At 60.7% G+C, this 17,497-nt stretch overlaps 1 protein-coding gene across 2 annotated transcripts; it reads right to left on the minus strand.

The window, feature by feature from the left end:
- Positions 1-194: 194 nt before the first annotated feature.
- TRIM26 (tripartite motif containing 26) lies at positions 195-17,440 on the minus strand. Of its 2 annotated transcripts, XM_084890975.1 has the most exons (8): positions 17,310-17,440; positions 8,572-9,062; positions 8,376-8,471; positions 7,174-7,404; positions 3,642-3,664; positions 3,164-3,279; positions 3,002-3,034; positions 195-2,602 (listed from the first exon to the last, which is right to left on the minus strand). In XM_084890975.1, exons 2-8 carry the CDS (start codon positions 9,007-9,009, stop codon positions 1,923-1,925), a joined length of 1,617 nt encoding a protein of 538 aa, XP_084747101.1. In that variant the 5' UTR covers positions 9,010-9,062; positions 17,310-17,440; the 3' UTR covers positions 195-1,922. The 2 variants fall into 2 exon arrangements, with proteins under 2 accessions (XP_084747101.1, XP_084747102.1); XM_084890976.1 differs by lacking the exons at positions 3,642-3,664; positions 17,310-17,440 and adding an exon at positions 3,972-4,033 and having other exon boundaries at positions 3,164-3,339.
- Positions 17,441-17,497: the final 57 nt, after the last annotated feature.

Genomic DNA, 17,497 nt, shown 5'->3' on the forward strand with positions numbered 1-17,497 from the left:
TTATTGATTTTTTTTTTTTTTCAAAGAGGAAGGTAAAGGGAGAGTTAGAAACATCAATGAGAGAGAAACATCGATCAGCTGCCTCCTGCACACCCCCTACTGGGAATGTGCCCGCACATGCCCTTGACTGGAATGGAACCTGGAATCCCTCAGTCTGCAGGCCGACGCTCTATCCACTGAGCCATACCGGCCAGGGCAAATTAATGGGCTTTTTAATTGGTATACATGTCTCATTTCTAACAAGTGACACATTTTGCATATATGTATTTAGAAGAGAAATAAACAAAAAGATAAAGCATGAATAAGTCAACAATAGTCCCGGCGTGTGCTGTTCGAGCAGCATGTACTTGTGGCCCCTTCGCTCTGACATGGCAACGAGGAAAACTCAGAACAAAGAAATGGCCAGTCAGTTGAGGTCAGACTGCAACTAGAATCCTTCAGGGCACTGCTTAGTCTCCAAGGAAGGATCTGGGGGTGCTGGGGGAGCAACACACTTCCCAGGGAGCCCTGTCCTGTGCACATGCTGGACCCGTGTTGGCTGGCTTGGGTCCCCTGGGGTCTTGGGGGCTATCCAGCTGTGACAACGCGTGTGGAGGGCAGACAGCAAAGCCTGAGTTCTGAAGGCCCAGGTAGAAGCTGAGCCACTGCTGCCAAAGGAACCTTTGTGGTCAGAGAAGGCCCGGTGACATCCAAGTTGTAAGGAAACTCACTGGAACCCAGCTGTCCAACAAGGTTTTACTGAGCACCTACTCTGTGCAGCACCGCACTAGGTGCCATGGAGAATAAAGAGAAATACAAGATATGGTGCCCGCCCTCCAAGAGCTTACAGAACTAGACACAAGTCAGACGTGCGTGACGGAGGCAGCATGTGGCCTGGAGGGTGTGCTGGTGAAGAGGGCACTGTGGTCCAGCGGTGGGGAGCAGCCGCTCAGGGCAGGGCAGGCAGAGTGCTCGCCATGGAAGGGCAGCTTCGAGGAGATCTGGCTGGAGCAGGGAGCTTGTGGGCACTATGGGGCCTGGACAGAGGCTGGGACCAGGGCTGGGCTTGTGGGCAGATTTGCTTTAATTCCTCTGGTGACATAAAGGCCTGTGGGCCTGTGGACACCCTCTGCCTGCTCTCCCCAGCCTGAGCCCAGAGGATGGGGGCGGGGCGGAGCCGAGCGCCCCACTGGAGCAGCTGGTCCAGCCCTGCGGCGGGGAGGCTCTGCTCAGGGGGATGTTCACCCTGTGCTTCCAGATGGACCACGAAGAGCAAGGCATCCTGGGTGTTTACAAACTCTCCAAACCAGGACCAACCCAGAGCTCACTTACTGGTCACTGGTCTCAACTGTCATCCCAAAGCCAAGTAAGCAGACCATCCCCGAGACCCCGTGGCGGCAGGAGCCCCACCTCCACTGTCTGGACCGCACGGCCCAGCCCTGGGCCCCGAAGGTGACCTCTGCCCTCCACACGCATCTCCGCTCAGCGACTCCAGTGCCAGGGAGGCCTCGCTGCCTTTCCCTCCGTCCGTTTGCAGCCTTTTCCTAGATGTTTCCCTCGGCGTCGGGGCCGCTCTGTAAGTGGCAGGGAAGGCAGCAGGGTGGGCGGGGTGAGGGAAGCTGTGGAGTCTGGGGACAGCAGTGACCAGGGTAGGACAGTCCACTCGTCTTTCCCAAGGACACGTGGCACGGAACGCTACGCTGGGCAAGAAAGTGCTGCCTGGCCTCCGCAGACGTGGCAGGGCTGGGTCAAAGGCCCGGGAGGGCGGGAGGAGCCGGGTTGGCAGTTGGCACAGGGCCCAGGAGGCGGGAGAAGAGGCGCCCTGCAGTGGTGGAGCAGCAGTGGCTGTGGTCCCTCCTCTCCCGCCATCAGGCGCTGGGCCAGGCATCTCCTCCTGTCAGTCCTGGCATTCCAGAGACCGCGGGGGGCGGCAGGCAGCGGGCTCAGGGGCTCAGCAGGAGGCGTGTTCCGGGCCACTTGAGCCACAGGAAGGGGACCAGGCGCCGGGTGAAGGTGGCCGTGAAGGTGTGCAGCAGCTCCTGCGACTCGGCGTTGGTGAAGGTCACGGTGCCCCCCTCGTAGTCCAGGGCGATGCCCACTCTGCGGGGCCGCGCTGCCGGGAAGAGCTCGGCCTCAGGGCCCGTGTGGGCCCAGATGCCGGCGGAGGAGAGGCGCAGCGCCCACACCCCGTCCTCCGGCCGCAGGGGGAGGCCTCCCTTCCTCTTCACAGAGTCTCTGGCCACGCCCACCATGCAGCTTTCCAGAACTTCCTCCTCTTCCTCCTCTTCCTCCTCTTCGTCCCCCAGCGATTCCTCATCCTCATCTGATTCCCAGTTGTCGTATCCATAGCCAGCCTCCTCTTCCTCCTCTTCCCCCTCCTCCCCCTCTTCCTCCTCGTCCCCGTCCTCTTCATCCTCGGACCAGCCCTCCCGCTCCACCTCCACTTCCCAGTACACCCTGCCCCAGGTGAAGCCCTTGCTGCCCAGCACGGCCGGCTCGCAGTCGAACCGCTGGGGGTGCAGGTAAGCGCAGCGGTACAGGCCGCTGTTGTAGGCCACACACTTGCAGTCCTCCGACAGCAGCAGGCACCCGCTGGCGGACTGCGGGTCCAAGGTGACGCTCACTGCGGGACGGAGGAGGTGAAGGTCACCCGTGGGCCCACAGGGCCACCCGCCTCCACGGTGCCCATGGCAGGGCTGCCCCACTGCACCACGCCAGGGGCCAGTCACCCGTGTCCCAACGCAGGGCACGCCCTGGCCTAGGCTGCCCTCCCAGTGGGCTCCGAATACGGAAACTGAGTCAGGGAAGGGACGGCGGCAGGCCCCATGAGGCTGGGAAACGCAGCCACGGCCACGGGCAGAGAAGGCCAGACGGCGCGGTGGCATCTCCCCTGCAGCGGAGGGCAGACAGTGGCCAGAGATGAAGTGGGGCTGAGCTCTGCCCTGGGAGATTCTCCTGTGGCCCGAGGGGACGCCCGGCAGGGACAGCCACATCTCCGGGGGACCCCCTGCTGGACACTCACCGGTCTTATATTCCAGGTCTCTCAGCAGCTTCCCTGCGGAGAAGAGGACAGCGATGGCCGGGGCCCAGCACCGCTCACCGCTCCTCCACGCAGCCTCGGGCCCCGAGCGGCCCTTCCCGTCCAGCCCCCCCCCCCTCGGGCCCGGGCGCTCCCCAGCCTCACCCTGGAATTCTCGCAGGCCTCGCTGCAGAGACACGAGTTTATCTGAGAATTCTCCTGTCCTTTTCTTCACCACCCGAGCAATGGGTTTCCCGAGCCAGAACTTCTTCCGCGGGTACCTGAGGAGAGGAGACACAACCTCAGCTGCTCTCACATTCCTCTCAGCCCTCAGAACAGGCCTGAGGGGGGAACCGGATCCCCCTCCCACCCACCCCCACCACACACACACAGAGGAACAGGCCAGAGACAGAGCTGCGAGTGTCAGCAGACTCAACCCCAGAGCCCTTCAGCTCCCCCCTCAGGCCGAGGGGGGCGCCAGAGAGCTTGCTCTGTGGACAGCGAGACTGGGGTTCAGGTGGTTGTTGCTCCCCAGGAGGAAGCACGAGTGTGAGCACCTTTGGTACCGTTTCACTCCCCGTTCATTCAAACGGCTCAAGGTCAAGGAAAGGGGGAAGGGGGCTCGGCACGAAGAAGCTGTTACCTGCTCAGGAAGTCCCTGGTGTCCTGGAAGGAAGAAAGCACAGGCTCAGCGGAGGGACCTCACTCACCTGCGCTCGCGGTTCTGGTGGAGTGTTGGTAAAGGAAACAACGCAAGGAGAGCCCCGGGCGCCGGCACGGTGCAGCAGGGCACGGCGCCGCAGGGCGGGCTTCCCCGCCTGACAGCGCAGACGAGGGAGGTGCTGGCAGTGAAGGAGGGAGGTGGGACGGGATGGGACGGGACCGCCAGGGAAGCAGGGCCGGGCCAGGCAGGCTGAGCAGGGGCAGCAGGGAGCTCAAACTTCGTTCCGCGGACGGACAGTGGCACACACACTGGGTTTCGGGAAGGGGAGCTTTCACGTGGCTGTGGCTCCAGGACCCATTCTCCCCTTCTTCCTGTTAGTGACGGGACCCACAGCCCCGGTGACCAGGTCTGGTCTGAGACGAAGCTCCAGCAATGACACCTCTGATCTTTAGGGGGCGAGCCCCACTTTACACAGCTGAGGACAAGGCCCTCAAGGTGAGTGGAACCAGAGGAAGTCACCAGCGCTGATGAGCTCACAGCCCCGACCGTCAGGCCCCCCCACGGAACGGCTCCTGAGACAAACGAGCGTGTTCAGGCCTGTCCCGGCACCGGAGTGCGGCACAGCAGCTGGCCAGAGCCCCGCCCCGCCACGTGGCGTCCTGAGCTCGGCGAGGGAGGCCGCCTGGGGGCTGCTGCTGTGGACGGGGAGACGCACTGGGTCGAAGCCACCGCGGCAGGGGATACGGCCATGGCTGGAGGAGGGAGACCGGCTGCCACGGGTGACAGAGGGCGGAAGGCGAGGGGTTCTCATGAGGAGCTGGTTATTCCCTTGTGAGTCTAGAGCCTCCGCAGCTGTCTACATTCCACTCACAAACCCTCAGCGCCTCCTACATGCCAGCCCTGCAATAGCAGCCGGGCACCGCCGTGAGGAGCTGCCACCTCTCCCGTCAGAGCGGACCTGCAGGCAGGGTGAGGCCAGCGGCCGCCACCACAAAGCTTTACATTCCGGGATCACGGAGGCGGGCCAGGGGGCGCGGCCGGAGGAAGAGCCGAGCGGAGGGCCTGGGAGGGCAGAGGTTTGGGGACCGAAAGCACGGGCGATTGTGGCTGCTGCTGACAGTCCAGAACGTCTCAGGAGGCAGCGGGTCTGCTGCAGGGAAGGACAGGAAAGAGGTCAGCAGCTGCCAGAGCCCACTCCTTCCTCAGAGCAGGAAGTCCAAGCAGGTGGAGGGCTGGGTGGCAGGTCTGAGGCAGTGAGTGCCGAGGCTGCAAAGGGATGTGGTGCAAAAGGGCCAACCGATGGGCAGTGGGAGCCGCTTACGGGGTAAAGGTGCTGAGTGGCCGGAGAGGGTGGGACCGGACAGCAGTGCAGGAACCCTCCTCCCCAAGGACACGGAGGGGACCTGCAGGTGCAGGCCACCTGCAGCCACGCCCCAGCCTCGCACAGCAGGAGGTGGGGCAGGCAGCGCCAGGGGAGCGGATGAGAGCATCGCAAAGGCCTCTTCCCAGGCAAGGAAGGCAACCGCAGGGGCACCTGGAGGTCTGCCAGGGCTGGACGGAGAGGACGTCCATGCCTGCCGGCCACTCCTCTCCCTTCCCCCTTTAGCACCGTGAGGTCCCCAGCCCAGAGAGCCTGCTCTCCTTTCCTGTCCCCTGGTCAGAAGCCTGTGTGCACCGTTAGCCTGCTGCTTCCTGTCACCAGTGGCCCTAGCAGACCTGGGCACCAGCTCCCGGTCTGCAGCACCTCGGGCTTCCTGCCCACTGGCGTCAGGTAACCCTGGGAAGTATGACAACCAAGGGGTTGGCTGACCAGCAAAATCTAAACAAGCACAGACAACACCCAGCAGCCTATTTCCTGCACCGGCTTGGGGCTGACACCCACCTCTCTCCCCACCCCAGCCCGGCAAGGCTTCCATCTGAGGCTCTTGGGGGCCCGGAAGGCTGGGCCTCCGCTGCCCGCACAGCTCCTGTGGGTGAAGTGGTAGCACCCCAGGGCACACGCAGCTGCAGGTGGTCCCGCCAGCACCAGCGCCCTCTGCTCCATGCACAGCGCTCGGGCCAGTGGGGGCTGTGGGAAGGAAGGAGACTCGTCCCTGAAGGGGAAGGAGAAGACGCGGGGAGGGGAGAGGCAGCAAATGGCCCAGCCAGACTCTGAGAGCAAGCTGAGGCAACAGAACAATGTCTGTAGGGAAGGGAGGAACCAGACACACACAGGAGAGAAAAGCATGAGAGCAGAGGCGGGACTGAGGCACCGGCGGCTCTCTGGCCCTCAGCGGCCACGTGCGGGCTGCGCTGAAGGACAAAGCCCTGCCAGTCCGAGTCCTGCATTCACGAGGACGGAGGGCGAAGCCGCTGCCGCCCAGGCCCGCGCTGGCCCAGATGCCGAGAATGTGCCCTGCGCTCTCCACCAGCTGCCGGCTTGCCTGCCGCTGGCCTGGAGCGGCATCTCTTAGGCCGACACACATCTCCCAGCCACCCGCCCACGCAGGGGGAGGGACCGCCACCTCGGCCTCCCTGGCCCACAAGAGCAGAGGGGGGCGGGCCCCCACGGCGCTGAGCCCTGCCTCAGGACCGACTCCTCTGGGAGGCTCGGAGCTTGGACTTGTGGGGCCATTTCAGCTTGGGACACACGTCTGCCCTCCGGTCCAGGCCTCCTCCTTTCTCAGCAACTCACCTGTGTCCATCTCTGCCCAGAGAAAAACTCGCCTACACTGACCCTCCGGCCCTCTCTGTCACTCCCCCCCCAGCTTTCACAGCTTCGGCTCCAGAGCCACAAAGAGCTCCCATGGACAAGCCTCTGCCAGGGTGTGAGACTTGTCAGAAGACAGGCTCATGATGCTGGTGATGAGGATGGAAGATACCAATGAAAATACTGGTAACCTTCCGCTTCATCTCAATATTTTCAAACTTTGTAGGAAATTTACTCTTTGAAGTGACACCATGCCAGCCATCGCATGCTGGAGGCTAATTCCAGCAGTTCATAATTATGCAAGAAGTTCATCAAAAGACTGATGAACCATGGGGCTGCAGCAGGGCTGAAGATCTGCATGCTATCGCCTGCTGCCAGACAGCTAAGGGCAGTTCCCCCAACCTGATAATCCTTTATTGCTTCCCAAACCTTACCTTTGGTATGTACATCTTTGCTACAGGGAAAATGTGTTAATAAAAAGCCAGGGGGTCCAGAGATTCCAAGAGCTTAGTCACCAGAACTAAGTTTCCATCTGGCCCTCCAAAATGACTTCCAAATTCATATTTCTTGTCTAGTCTCTCTCATTCGTTTATGCACAGCCCCTTCTCCAGATTCCTTGAACCCTGGCAGATGCTGAGAAAGACCTGCGCAATCACACTTTATGCTCAAGCAACCACTGGAATGAGGGGGCAGAGCAGGGTTACCAGCCCATGTTTCAGAGAAGAAAGCCAAGGCCCCCACGGTCCTGCAGGCCATAGCAGGCCAGGGCCTGCTGCCCTGTGCCCGGCCCTGGTGCCCAGCCCTGCCCCGGAAGGTTCTCACCTGCATGAGCTCTGCGGCCGGCTGCTGGGCCTTGCCCTCCAGCTCGGAGATGACCAGCGCCAGCCGGGCCAGCTCCCCGCTGCCCCTGGCCTGGCACTTCTCCCTGCCCTCGGCGAGCTCCTGCTCCAGCCGGGCCAGCTGGTCCAGCAGGTGCTGCTCCCGCTCCCGAAGGAACTGGTGGCCCTGCGCAAACGCGGCCACGACGTGCTGCCTCTGCTCCCGGAGCTTCTGCTGCGGGTGGAAGGGCAAGGGTGACGCTCGGCCTGGCGGAGGAAAAGCCCCAGGACCTCGTGTGCGCGGCGCCAGCGGCTCCTCTCCCGCCACGGACCCCAAGCTCAGGATGGGGGCCTTTCGCGCATGCCGGGGCCAACCTCCCTCCTCAGAGAAGTCAGTCAGTCACAGAGCAGGCACAGAGCAGGACCTGAGGACTGGAACTCTGCCTGCTTAGCCTGTTCCGGTTCCAGAACAGTATGTTCCAGGGCCTCCTGAACACTGGTCTCCGCCGCCACCTCTTCCAGGAACTCGCTGACTGCTCTCCTCCAAGCCGACCAACCCTCGCTCCGGCGGGGCCCTCAGCGAGTCTGCACAGGGCCTGTGCTAGGGACCGTGGCCTTGCTGCCTCCGAATCTCACTGCAAGTCCAGGCGGGAATCTGGTTGGTGCCCTTGCGCCCGCTGACAGAGGGTGGGCTGTGTCCACACACAGCAGGGCCTGGAGGTGCTCCTTAAAGTTTTGCTGTCTCCTGCCTCACGCTCTCCATCTCCCAGGGCCCAGTGGCAGGCCTGGCCCCAACACCCCTGCAATGCCCACTTCCCACCGAAAACTGGAGCCCGCCCGTTTTCCTCCTGCCACCACGTCTACCCAAGCGCACAGGTGCTGCCTGTCGCCGCAGCGATGGCCGCCCACCGGCACCCTCAGCCGCCCTCCTTCTAGCCCGGGCCAGGGCCCTCCTTCCAGCTGCCGGCCCCACGGCCGCAGCAACCTCGTCTCCTCTGAAAGGGAGAGCCGAGCCAGAGCGGCCAGAGGTGGCCCCACACATGAGGTGAGTCACAGAGGAGGAGGGACCTTAGCTGACATCCAGGCAACCCCCTCAGGGCAGGAAGCAGGCTAAGGCCGGAGCTGCTGGGCAGGCCGGCCTGCTCCTGGACCCGGAGCGCCAGCTGCCAGGCCACGGCCTCAGGCTTCCCTCACGGCCTCACTTACCAGCGCAGCCAGGATATCAGCTTCTCCCTTCGCCTGGCAGCCCTGAATTTTGTCTCTGTCTCTCCTTAGAATGCTCAGGTGGTTCAGGATTTTTTCCTGCAGAAAGACAAGCAGTGGGACAGGTGGACGGACGTTCCGGGCCGGGCCCGGGCGGCAGGAGCCTGGGGTGGCGATGGGCAGTGCGTGGGGGGCTCACCCTGCGGGGCTGGGCGGCCTTCTCCAGCAGCACGGCCCCGTGCGGCCGGTGCTCCCGGGACTCCCGGCACAGCACGCACAGGAGCTGCCCGTCGTCCTCGCAGTAATAGTGCAGCTTCTCCCCGTGCCGCGCGCACAGCCTCGCGTCCCGCTGCTCCCGCGCCGCGTCGCCCCGCTGCCTGCCCCTGTCCACCCTCAGCCGCTCGATGTTCTCCACCAGGCTGGCCAGCTGCCACACGGGGCGCATGTTCTCCTTCTTAAAGGGCTTCTTGCAGAGCGGGCAGACGGGGCGGCCCCCCGGGGCGGGGCGGATGTCGGCGGTGCAGCTGCGGCAGAAGACGTGGCCACAGTCGATGGTCACCGGGTCCCGCAGGTAATCCAGGCAGATGGAGCAGGTCACCTCCTCCTCCAGGCTGCGCAGCGGCGCGGCCGTGGCCATGCTGTCCTTGGTCCTGGCTCAGAGGGCCTCTGCTCACCAGTGGGCTTCTGCTCCTTGGAGACCAGACATGGAGTCAAGGGCAGACCCAGCAGAGGGCAGAGCTGGCAGCCCACATGGGGCCACCCCAGCAAGCAGCAGACTTACCAGCTCCCACAGGCACACCAAACCGCAGCGTGAGAGCAGCTTACTGACCTCTAACCCACCCCTCACTTTACAGATGAGGACACTGAGGCCAGAGGGCGCAGCCTGGAGGGGGGGATGGGGAAAGCAGTCCTGCCTCCAGGCCCCTGCCTTCCGTCACTGATGCAACTATGACAGAACGGGGACTACGGGCTCTGCTGGGAAACTCGGGACAAATACACAAACCTGCACCGTCCACTAGGCAGTGCTCTCAGCTGGGCAGTCCCAGGCAGCTACTCCTTCAGGTTTCACAGACTGAGCACTGGGGCTCCTTATAAGACCCAGAAGCACCAGCAGGGTGGGCTCTGGCACTTCCTGCGCAGACGTGTCCCTGGCCTGGGCTTTGGGTCTGGCTCTGGTGCCCAGACAGTGAGACTCGACTGGGGCCTGCAGAGCACCCCTTGACCACTGGACTCGCTCCCAGCTGTGCCTCCTCAGAGCTGGCCCGGCCGCTCTGCGAGGAAAAGGAGGAAGTCCCTGCTGGGCCCACGGAAGCCAAAGGCAGGGATGCCAGCCGTGCCCGCACTGTGCGCCGAGGGCCCGGGCCCCGCTGCGCACAGCTGCGCACGGAGGACTTCAGTCCGTTTACCTGTGCCGCCCTGGCCCACTTCCTGGCCCTGTGGACAACAGAGAACTCTTCTAGAACTCAGCCTGGGAGCCCCATGACGTGGAGGTGGACTTCCCTCCAGGTTTCCTGAGTGGGCTGAGTGAAAGCATCATGCTGCGAGTGTGACCCTGAGACCATGACACACAGAAGTCTAGGAGAGAATGCACAAGCCCGGAGTGTTCCGAGCTCGAGGCAGAGCGAGACGGAAAGCGGCAGCGAGGGAGGAACTTGCTCTGCGGTGAATCCTGGCCGCACAGAGCAGTCCAGCAGGGAGAGGGCAACAGAGGGCAGAGGGGCACACGGGCCGGAGCGAGCTCACGCGTGCCGGCTGGCAGTGCCATCGGACTGTGTCCGCTGAAAGGCCATGGCAACAGAGCCCAGCGGCCTCGTGCCCTTTCATGCGGGGCAGGAATGAGCGAGGAATGAGCCCCGGCTCTAAGGCCCGAAGGACACAAAGCGTGGATGTGATGTCCACTTCATGAGGACCTGAAGTGAGACGTCAGTGCTCCGTGTGGTGAGTGCTGGTCACTGCCAGCAAGGCCACTGCACGCTCCGCTCGGAGGGGGAGGGTCGCAACAGGGGGAAAAGAGGTGCGCACCAAGCTCAAAGGAAGGGGCGGGTGGAGTAATGTAACCAGCAAACGAGCTAACAGAAGTTTAGGACTAACAGAAGTTTAGGACAGGAAGCTAGCACAGTCACAGGCCGGCGGGCCAGCTCCCTGCCTGCCTGCCTGCCTGCCTGCGGGGCCGAGCTGCGGAGAAGAGGGTCCTGGGAGTTCCTTGCCGGCACCCGTGGAAGTCCCCGAGGTTAAAGGTGGAAGCCATTTCCTTTGCAGCTCCCGGGAGGAGAGAGGACTGAAGATCAGCCACAGCGCCCACCAGACTGCCAGCCAGCCAGGCCCCGCCCTCGCGAGCACAGCCTCCCCCCCCCCCCCCCCCCCCCCCCCCCCCGGGCACATGGCTCTGAGGCAGCTTTAAACCCGGGCGCCGTACGAACGCCATCCCACACGTATTCAAAAAGTAAAGCGGTTCCGGGTCACAGAGAAGATGGCGAGTAAGTGAGGAGGGGTGGCCGATTGGAAAACATCCTCAGGATGAGACAGGATCTTTCCTGGGTGCCACAGCAGGAAAGTGTGCCCCCAGGAAAGTGCTGGGGACAGCGCAGTCCCAGGAGCCCAAGTACCTGCCCCTGGGTTAGTGCTTCCCAAGCTTCCCAACAGAGGAGCCCGCGGTCACCTCGACCTGCCCCCGCAGGGGCCCTGTGGCGCTGCGACTGGCACGTCACCTTGCAAGTAGTCCTGCCACAGACGTTCGACCCAAATGAACTGAACTGGGCCTTAGACCTAACTTCCAGTTGACAGATCTGAGGGAGTGAGCAATGAGCTAAAACACATCGTGAGGAAACAATCAGCTGAGTCCAAAAGATAGGATATTCCGCACAAAAACTGGCCTGCTCTTCTTTTTACTTACTAGAGGCCCAGTGCACAAAATTCGCGGTAGGGTCCCTAGCAGCCGGGGGAGGGGGGGGGGTGACACACACGCAGAGGGCAGGGCCTCCCTTCCTTCCCCTGGCCAGCTCGGCCCCCTGGTCGAATTCCTGGACGAACTCCCAGTCAAGGGGACAATTTGCATACTATGCTTTTATTATATAGAATCCATTTTTAAAGATATTTTTTAGAGAGAGAGCGAGAGAAAGAGACATTGATGTGAGAGTGTAACATTGATCAGCTGTCTCCTACACGCCCCCTACTGGGGATCAAGCCCTCTACCCAGGCCTGTGTCCTGACCAGAAATGGAACCATGACCTCCTGGTTCATGGATTGATGCTCAACAAGTGAGCCACACAAGCCAGGCCTCTCCTGCTTTGTTTTGTTGTTTTTTAAAGAGGCATAAAAATCGTTTTGGGAAAACTGAGGAAATTTGACAAAGGACTAAGTGTTGAATCACATTATGAAGTTACTGTTAAATTTTAAAATGGTATTGACATGAGGCTGGGAGAATGTCCATACTTTAGGCAGTGTGGGCTGCAGTGCTCAAGGCTGCATAACTACGACTTACTTTAAACGCTCCACAACAGCAAGTTAGGAAACCTGAGGAGAGGGCTAGCTTTCCACCCAGCTCTGCGGGACCAAAGACGTTCAAAACCACGAGTGGAGAGGCCGGCGCTCATCACCAGGAAGAGCCAAGGCCACACGCCAGAGCGCTGCGTGGGTCAGAGGAGCTGAAGACAAAACTGCCTGTCCAGGGCCATCAGTCAGAGCGTGACACCAGACGAGAGACAAACGGCTATGCTCACGCCATCGCGGGCTGCACGCCCAGCCCGGGACAGCGTGCACCACAAGAAGGCCGCTCCGTGCACCTGGACCGGGTTCCACCCAGGAGTCAGTGTGTGGGTGGGCCATCCCGTTCAGCCATGGGCTCCGCAGCGCCATGGCCAGGAATGCCACACCTCTGGGCAGACACCTGCTCTCCCACCCCCCATTCCCGAGGCCCCTTGCTTCCTAACAGCTGTCAGCCTCTGCCCTAGCAGGTGCTAAACTCTCCCTCAACTTCCTGTGGCTTCTGCCACCCCGCACCTTCCTGCCTGCCGCCTGCTGCCTCGGGCTCCGACTGCCACGGAGGAACCAGAAGACGCTGAGCCCAGATGTGGACTTCAAGGCCTGGAGGGCAAGGGGAGGGGCCTGCGTTTGCATCCAGCCTCCAGCCTGCTTCTCGAGCTCATGGTTGAGGCTCCAAACAAGATCCCCTTCTTCCCTGCAATTCCAAAGTACTTGCCCGAGAGCTCCACGCCCTGTAGGAACCCCACTTAAGGGTGGCATCATTCATCCAATAGGTTACTAGGTATGTTCTGCATGCCTATCAAATATGGCAAAGTCCTGACCTCCCAGAGCTTAAATCTGGGACACAACTGAGCAAACTTTTCTTCAGAAGCTGAAACCAGAGCCACTTGTGGGGGTTATGCAACGCTTAAGGCCCCCCGCATTACTGAAGCCTGTCTCCCTTGCTGAGTGCCGTTAGTCCCTCAAACACACTCACAGAGCCACCTGCTTCACACCTCTCCTGGCGACAGGTGCCCCAGGGACAGGCCAATCTCTGGCCACGCCCTGCGAGGCCCCAGGTCCTCAGCCAGTCTTGTCTCCAGGCTCATTTCCTGCCCCTTCCCACCTCAGCCTCCACGCCGGCCAAGGCAGACCCCCCTCTCAGCCTCACGATGCACCACACTCCTTCCTGCCCGGCCCTCCGAGCCTTTGTGAGCATTACCCCCTCTGCACAGAGCCCACTCCTTTTCCAGCTGGAAGCCTCGGCTGGAAGCCACCTCCTCCAGCAAATCCCTCTCAGCCGGTAAAGCCCGGACACAGCCACACTGCACCGGGTACTTCTCTGCAATCGCGGGCTGGCCGATTTAATAGCAGCTTTGCCAAACCTCAGCGGTGGTCTGCCTCACCCCAGAACCCACGCACACTGCAGAGGCCCCGGCAGAGGCGGCGCAGGAGCCGGCAGAGCGCCCGGAGCCTAGAAAGGCTTCCTGAGCCCCTGCGAGGTCTCAGCCACGTGTCCTTCTCTCCAGCAAGGCGACCTCTTCACCCTCCCGCAGCCAGCACAGCCGGCACCACGGCAGGGAGCCGAGGGGGCGGGAAACCAGGAGAGCAGGCATGGCAGCGCGGTGTCCGCTCGCCCCGGTTTACAGCTCTGATGCAGAACTCCCTTCTCCGCTGGGAGCTTCAGAGGAATGGAGTCACACTGCGTTTTGGGAGGGAGACTACCAGCATCATGTCTGAGTCCAGGCACTTCCACTGCTTTCTGCCTGTAGAATTTTACTTCCAATGGAGTCTATTTTGATGGCCTCCTGGTTGTCACCAGTTTGGGACAGTTGCAAACTGCTCATTTCTGCACACACGTCCTAGTACACATAGACCAGGAGAGGCAGCCGCAACTGTCTGCACCAGCACACGTTCCCACCAGCAGGCAAGCGCACCCACACCCGCTATTGTCAGCTTTTCACTTTCTGTCAGTCTAGTGGATGGAAAACAGAATCCCACTGTGTGTGTGTGTGTGTGGGTGGGAGCACTAGTTAAGTATACAATTTTACCTATATGTTCCCAAAAATTCTAGTTTAGCACTTCTTAGTTGGGATTCAGGAATCTGTGTTTTAACAACTCCACCAGGTGATTCTCATCATGAGAGAAGGTTGGGAAACACTGCTCTAAGGGTTTGTCTTTTGGGGAGAAGGTCCAGCCAGCTTGCATTCTTCCAACTCCTTCTGGGGGTCCCTGCTGCAGGCGAGCTCGCCCTCAGCTCAGGAGTGCAGCAAGGGGACTAGTAAGAGCCCTGGCCACAGTATGGCTTCAGGGCTGAGAACACAACTTACTACGGCCAGTCACAAGAAGACCTCGCTGAGACATGGGGGAGAGATTCTTGCGGTTTCTCGAGTCATATGGTAAGAAGCTGCTAGAGCAGTTTCCTGAGAATGAAACACCAGGAGGTGAAGTGAAAGGAACCAGGCCCATCAGTGACCCCTGTATCAAGTGTGCCTGGAGCTGTCCTACCCTTAACTGTTCCCGGCACAGGAACCAGTAAATGCTTATGCCCAGCTGGCTTGGCTTGTCTGTCATCTGAAAAGAAGGAAAAAAGAATCCCGACTGAAATGCAGAGTTCTTGAAGGTTACTAGGCGGAAACATTCGAAGAGCTGGTGCAGAAAGACAAGCCTGTTCATCTAGACAGAGGTCTTGTAGCAGGGCTCCGGCCCACCTGCTCTCAGTCCCGCGCCTGCCCCCAGCCCCGCGCCTTCCCCCAGCCCCCGCCCCTGGGCAGAGTGCGGGAGCACAGGCAGTCTTCTCCCCCCAGCTGTCCTCTGCCAATGCCGGAAGTGCGAGTCAGGGTTAGGACTAAGGCTGGGATTCTTACCTAGCCCAGCTGCTCTGCTGTGCAGATTGGGGCTAGATCTCCGAACCTTTCTGGTCACAGGATCACCACAAACAGGTAGGCGTAGGAGGGCATACCCAGGCTTTCAGGGGTGTGAGATAATAGAAAAATATGCTCTGGTCTTGTTGTGGCCGGCAAGACTACTGTTAGCCATAAAATAGTTCTGTTGCAAGGCTCAACCCCCAGGCAGGCAAGTCCTGTTTCCAGTAGCCGCAAGGCAGAACAAACAGACCAAACCAGGTCAGAGACTGCTTAAGCTGAAAATAAGCCCCCACCCCAGGTGCTGTATAAACTTTATTTTTTTAAATATATTTTATTGATTTTTCTTACAGAGAGGGAGAGAGAGAGAGAGCTAGAAACGTCGATGAGAGAAACATCGACCAGCTGCCTCTTGCACACCTCCTACTGGGGATGTGCCTGCAACCAACATACATGCCCTTGACCGGAATCGAACCTGGGACCTTTCAGTCCGCAGACCGATGCTCTACCGCTGAGCCAAACCGATTTTGGCTAAACTTTAAATGTTACTGTACTAGTGGAATTTTTCTATAACTTATAACTGACCTTTCTTTGTTAAAACTTTAGCCAATCATAATCTGCCAGGCATCCCTAAGACGGGGATAAAAGTAGCATGCTTAGAGTGGGTCGGGGCTCTCGTTGCTCGCTGCTGTGTCAGTTGAGACGTGAGCCCGAACTCGAGTTCGTAATAAAGGCTTCCTAAATTCCAATTTGGCTGACTGGTGGTCGTCATTCGCGGGTTGCCCACAACAGTCTCTGCTCCCGTTCCTGACGCAGGGCTCCTGAAACCCTGGTCACTCCTGGTGACGGGAGCCTCTACTGAGGCAACTCCGGGAAGGGCCTGCTCGCCCAGAAGACCGAGCCATGAACACAAGCCTGGGACTCAGCCCCATCTCCCCTAGCCAAGAGGGGAGAGGGCTGCGAAGGGAGTTATACTGGTCACGCCCGTGAGGAAGCTCCACAAATCCCAACGGTGCCGGATTCGGGAGCCTCCAGGTGGGCGGACACACCCCAACTTCACAGGGACAGACGCTCCTGTACTCTGAACCCTCCCAGACCTCGCCTTATATATCGCGTCATGCGGCTGTTCATGTGAGTGTTGGACTGAGTTTTTCTATTACAACAGGATAAACCAGAATAAAGGTTTGGCAAGCAGCTGGCATGTCTTTTGTGCAGCATCCAGCTGCGGCTATTATTAGGGCAACCAGAGCGCCATCAACAGGCCGAACCTCCAGGTCAGGTACGCAGCTCCATCATGCTGTCTGACAGTGTGGCTATCAGACAAGAAAGTAGCAGTTTATCAAATTGAGTTTTTTCAAGATCATAAAAGGAGTAGTGAGCTCAACATCCATGGGTTAATGAGATTGAGTGGCACTAACCATCCATTCCCTGGAGGAAGGATCTAAGCCATCTGCTGGGAGTTTCCATTTTTCATCAAATTTGATATCCAAATCATTATTTAGTGTCGCTAAAGTCAATGTGACCAATGGCATGTCATAATTTGGCTGTCAACATATTTATTTCCATGCAGTGGTTTGGTGAGATGTGGCATACCTCCTACGAAGGCTGCAGGGAGCCTAACACACGTCATCTTATTCCTCTCCTGCTTCCACACTCCCTCTGAGGTCAGAGTGCACAGCAGGGCACACAGGCCTTGTGACCTGGCCCCACTACAAGTCCAACTTGCAACCCGCTCACCACATACAGTGACCAGGTCCATCGCCAGAACTTAACTTTCTCCAGGCTCCACTGCCCACCCCTGGCCCTGCGCGTGCTGCTCTCAGTCCTGGCTCCTGGGAAGGCCTGAATCAGACTCGCCCGCACCTGGTAAGTTCAGAAGAACAACTCTGCCATGCCAAAGAATCCCAAACACTGCTGGTAGTGTGCACCCTTGATATGATATGATGAAATGCAACCTATTTAGGGGGTCCGTCCCATGAGCCCAATCTTAGGGGAAAATAGCAGGCAAATTCAGTACAGGCGCATCCTACAATGCACATGACCAGTATTCCTCAAAACTGAGGTCGTCAGAAACAAGGAACGCCTGGGACACTGCCACCCCAGGGGGGCGTGAGGAGATGTGGGAGTAGGTGAGCTGGTGGGACCCTGGAGCAGAAGCAGGTAAAAACCAAGGAAACCTGCCTGCCCGCCGCTCAGCAGCAGCGCCCGGCGAGGCGGGACGGCGCACGGGCCCCCGGCGCGGGCTGCGGCCAAAGCGAGCCCGAGGCCCCGCGCAGGCCTGAGCGCCGGCCGCCGTGGGCTCGGCGGGGGCGGGAGCCCGGCCTCCGCGCCCACAGCCGCTCCCGCCGCGGCCGGACCCGCAGAGCCGGCAGCGACACGGACGCGCCGCGGCTCCAAGCACACGTGACTCAACCGGTCAATTCGGCTAAAAAGGAAAGAAAACATGACCCTGGTCACGGTGCGGGGCAGGCGGTCTGCTGGCTCCCGGCAGCCAGCCCAGGGCCGCTTCCTCCCGTCCGGCGAGAGCCGCGCGGCGCCCGCGGGGCCGGGATGCGGGGGCCCCGGGCAGGGGAGGCGGCGGGCGCCGTTCTTCGAGCGACGCCCCACTCACCGGAGCCCCGCTCGGGCCGGAGCCTCGCTCGGGCCGCGTCCTCGTCGCCGGGGCCGGGCGGTCAGTTCCGGGTCGCGACCTTCCGCGAGCGCAGCCCGACCGCGGCCGCCTCCACCCGCCCCTCCGCGCGCTCCGCCCAGATTTCCGCGTCCAGCGCCCGGATTGGCCCGCCCGGCCCGCCGGCCAAT

The sequence above is a fragment of the Pipistrellus hanaki genome, assembly GCF_964339955.1.
Source record: "Pipistrellus hanaki genome assembly, chromosome: 7".
Lineage (NCBI taxonomy): Eukaryota > Metazoa > Chordata > Mammalia > Chiroptera > Vespertilionidae > Pipistrellus > Pipistrellus hanaki.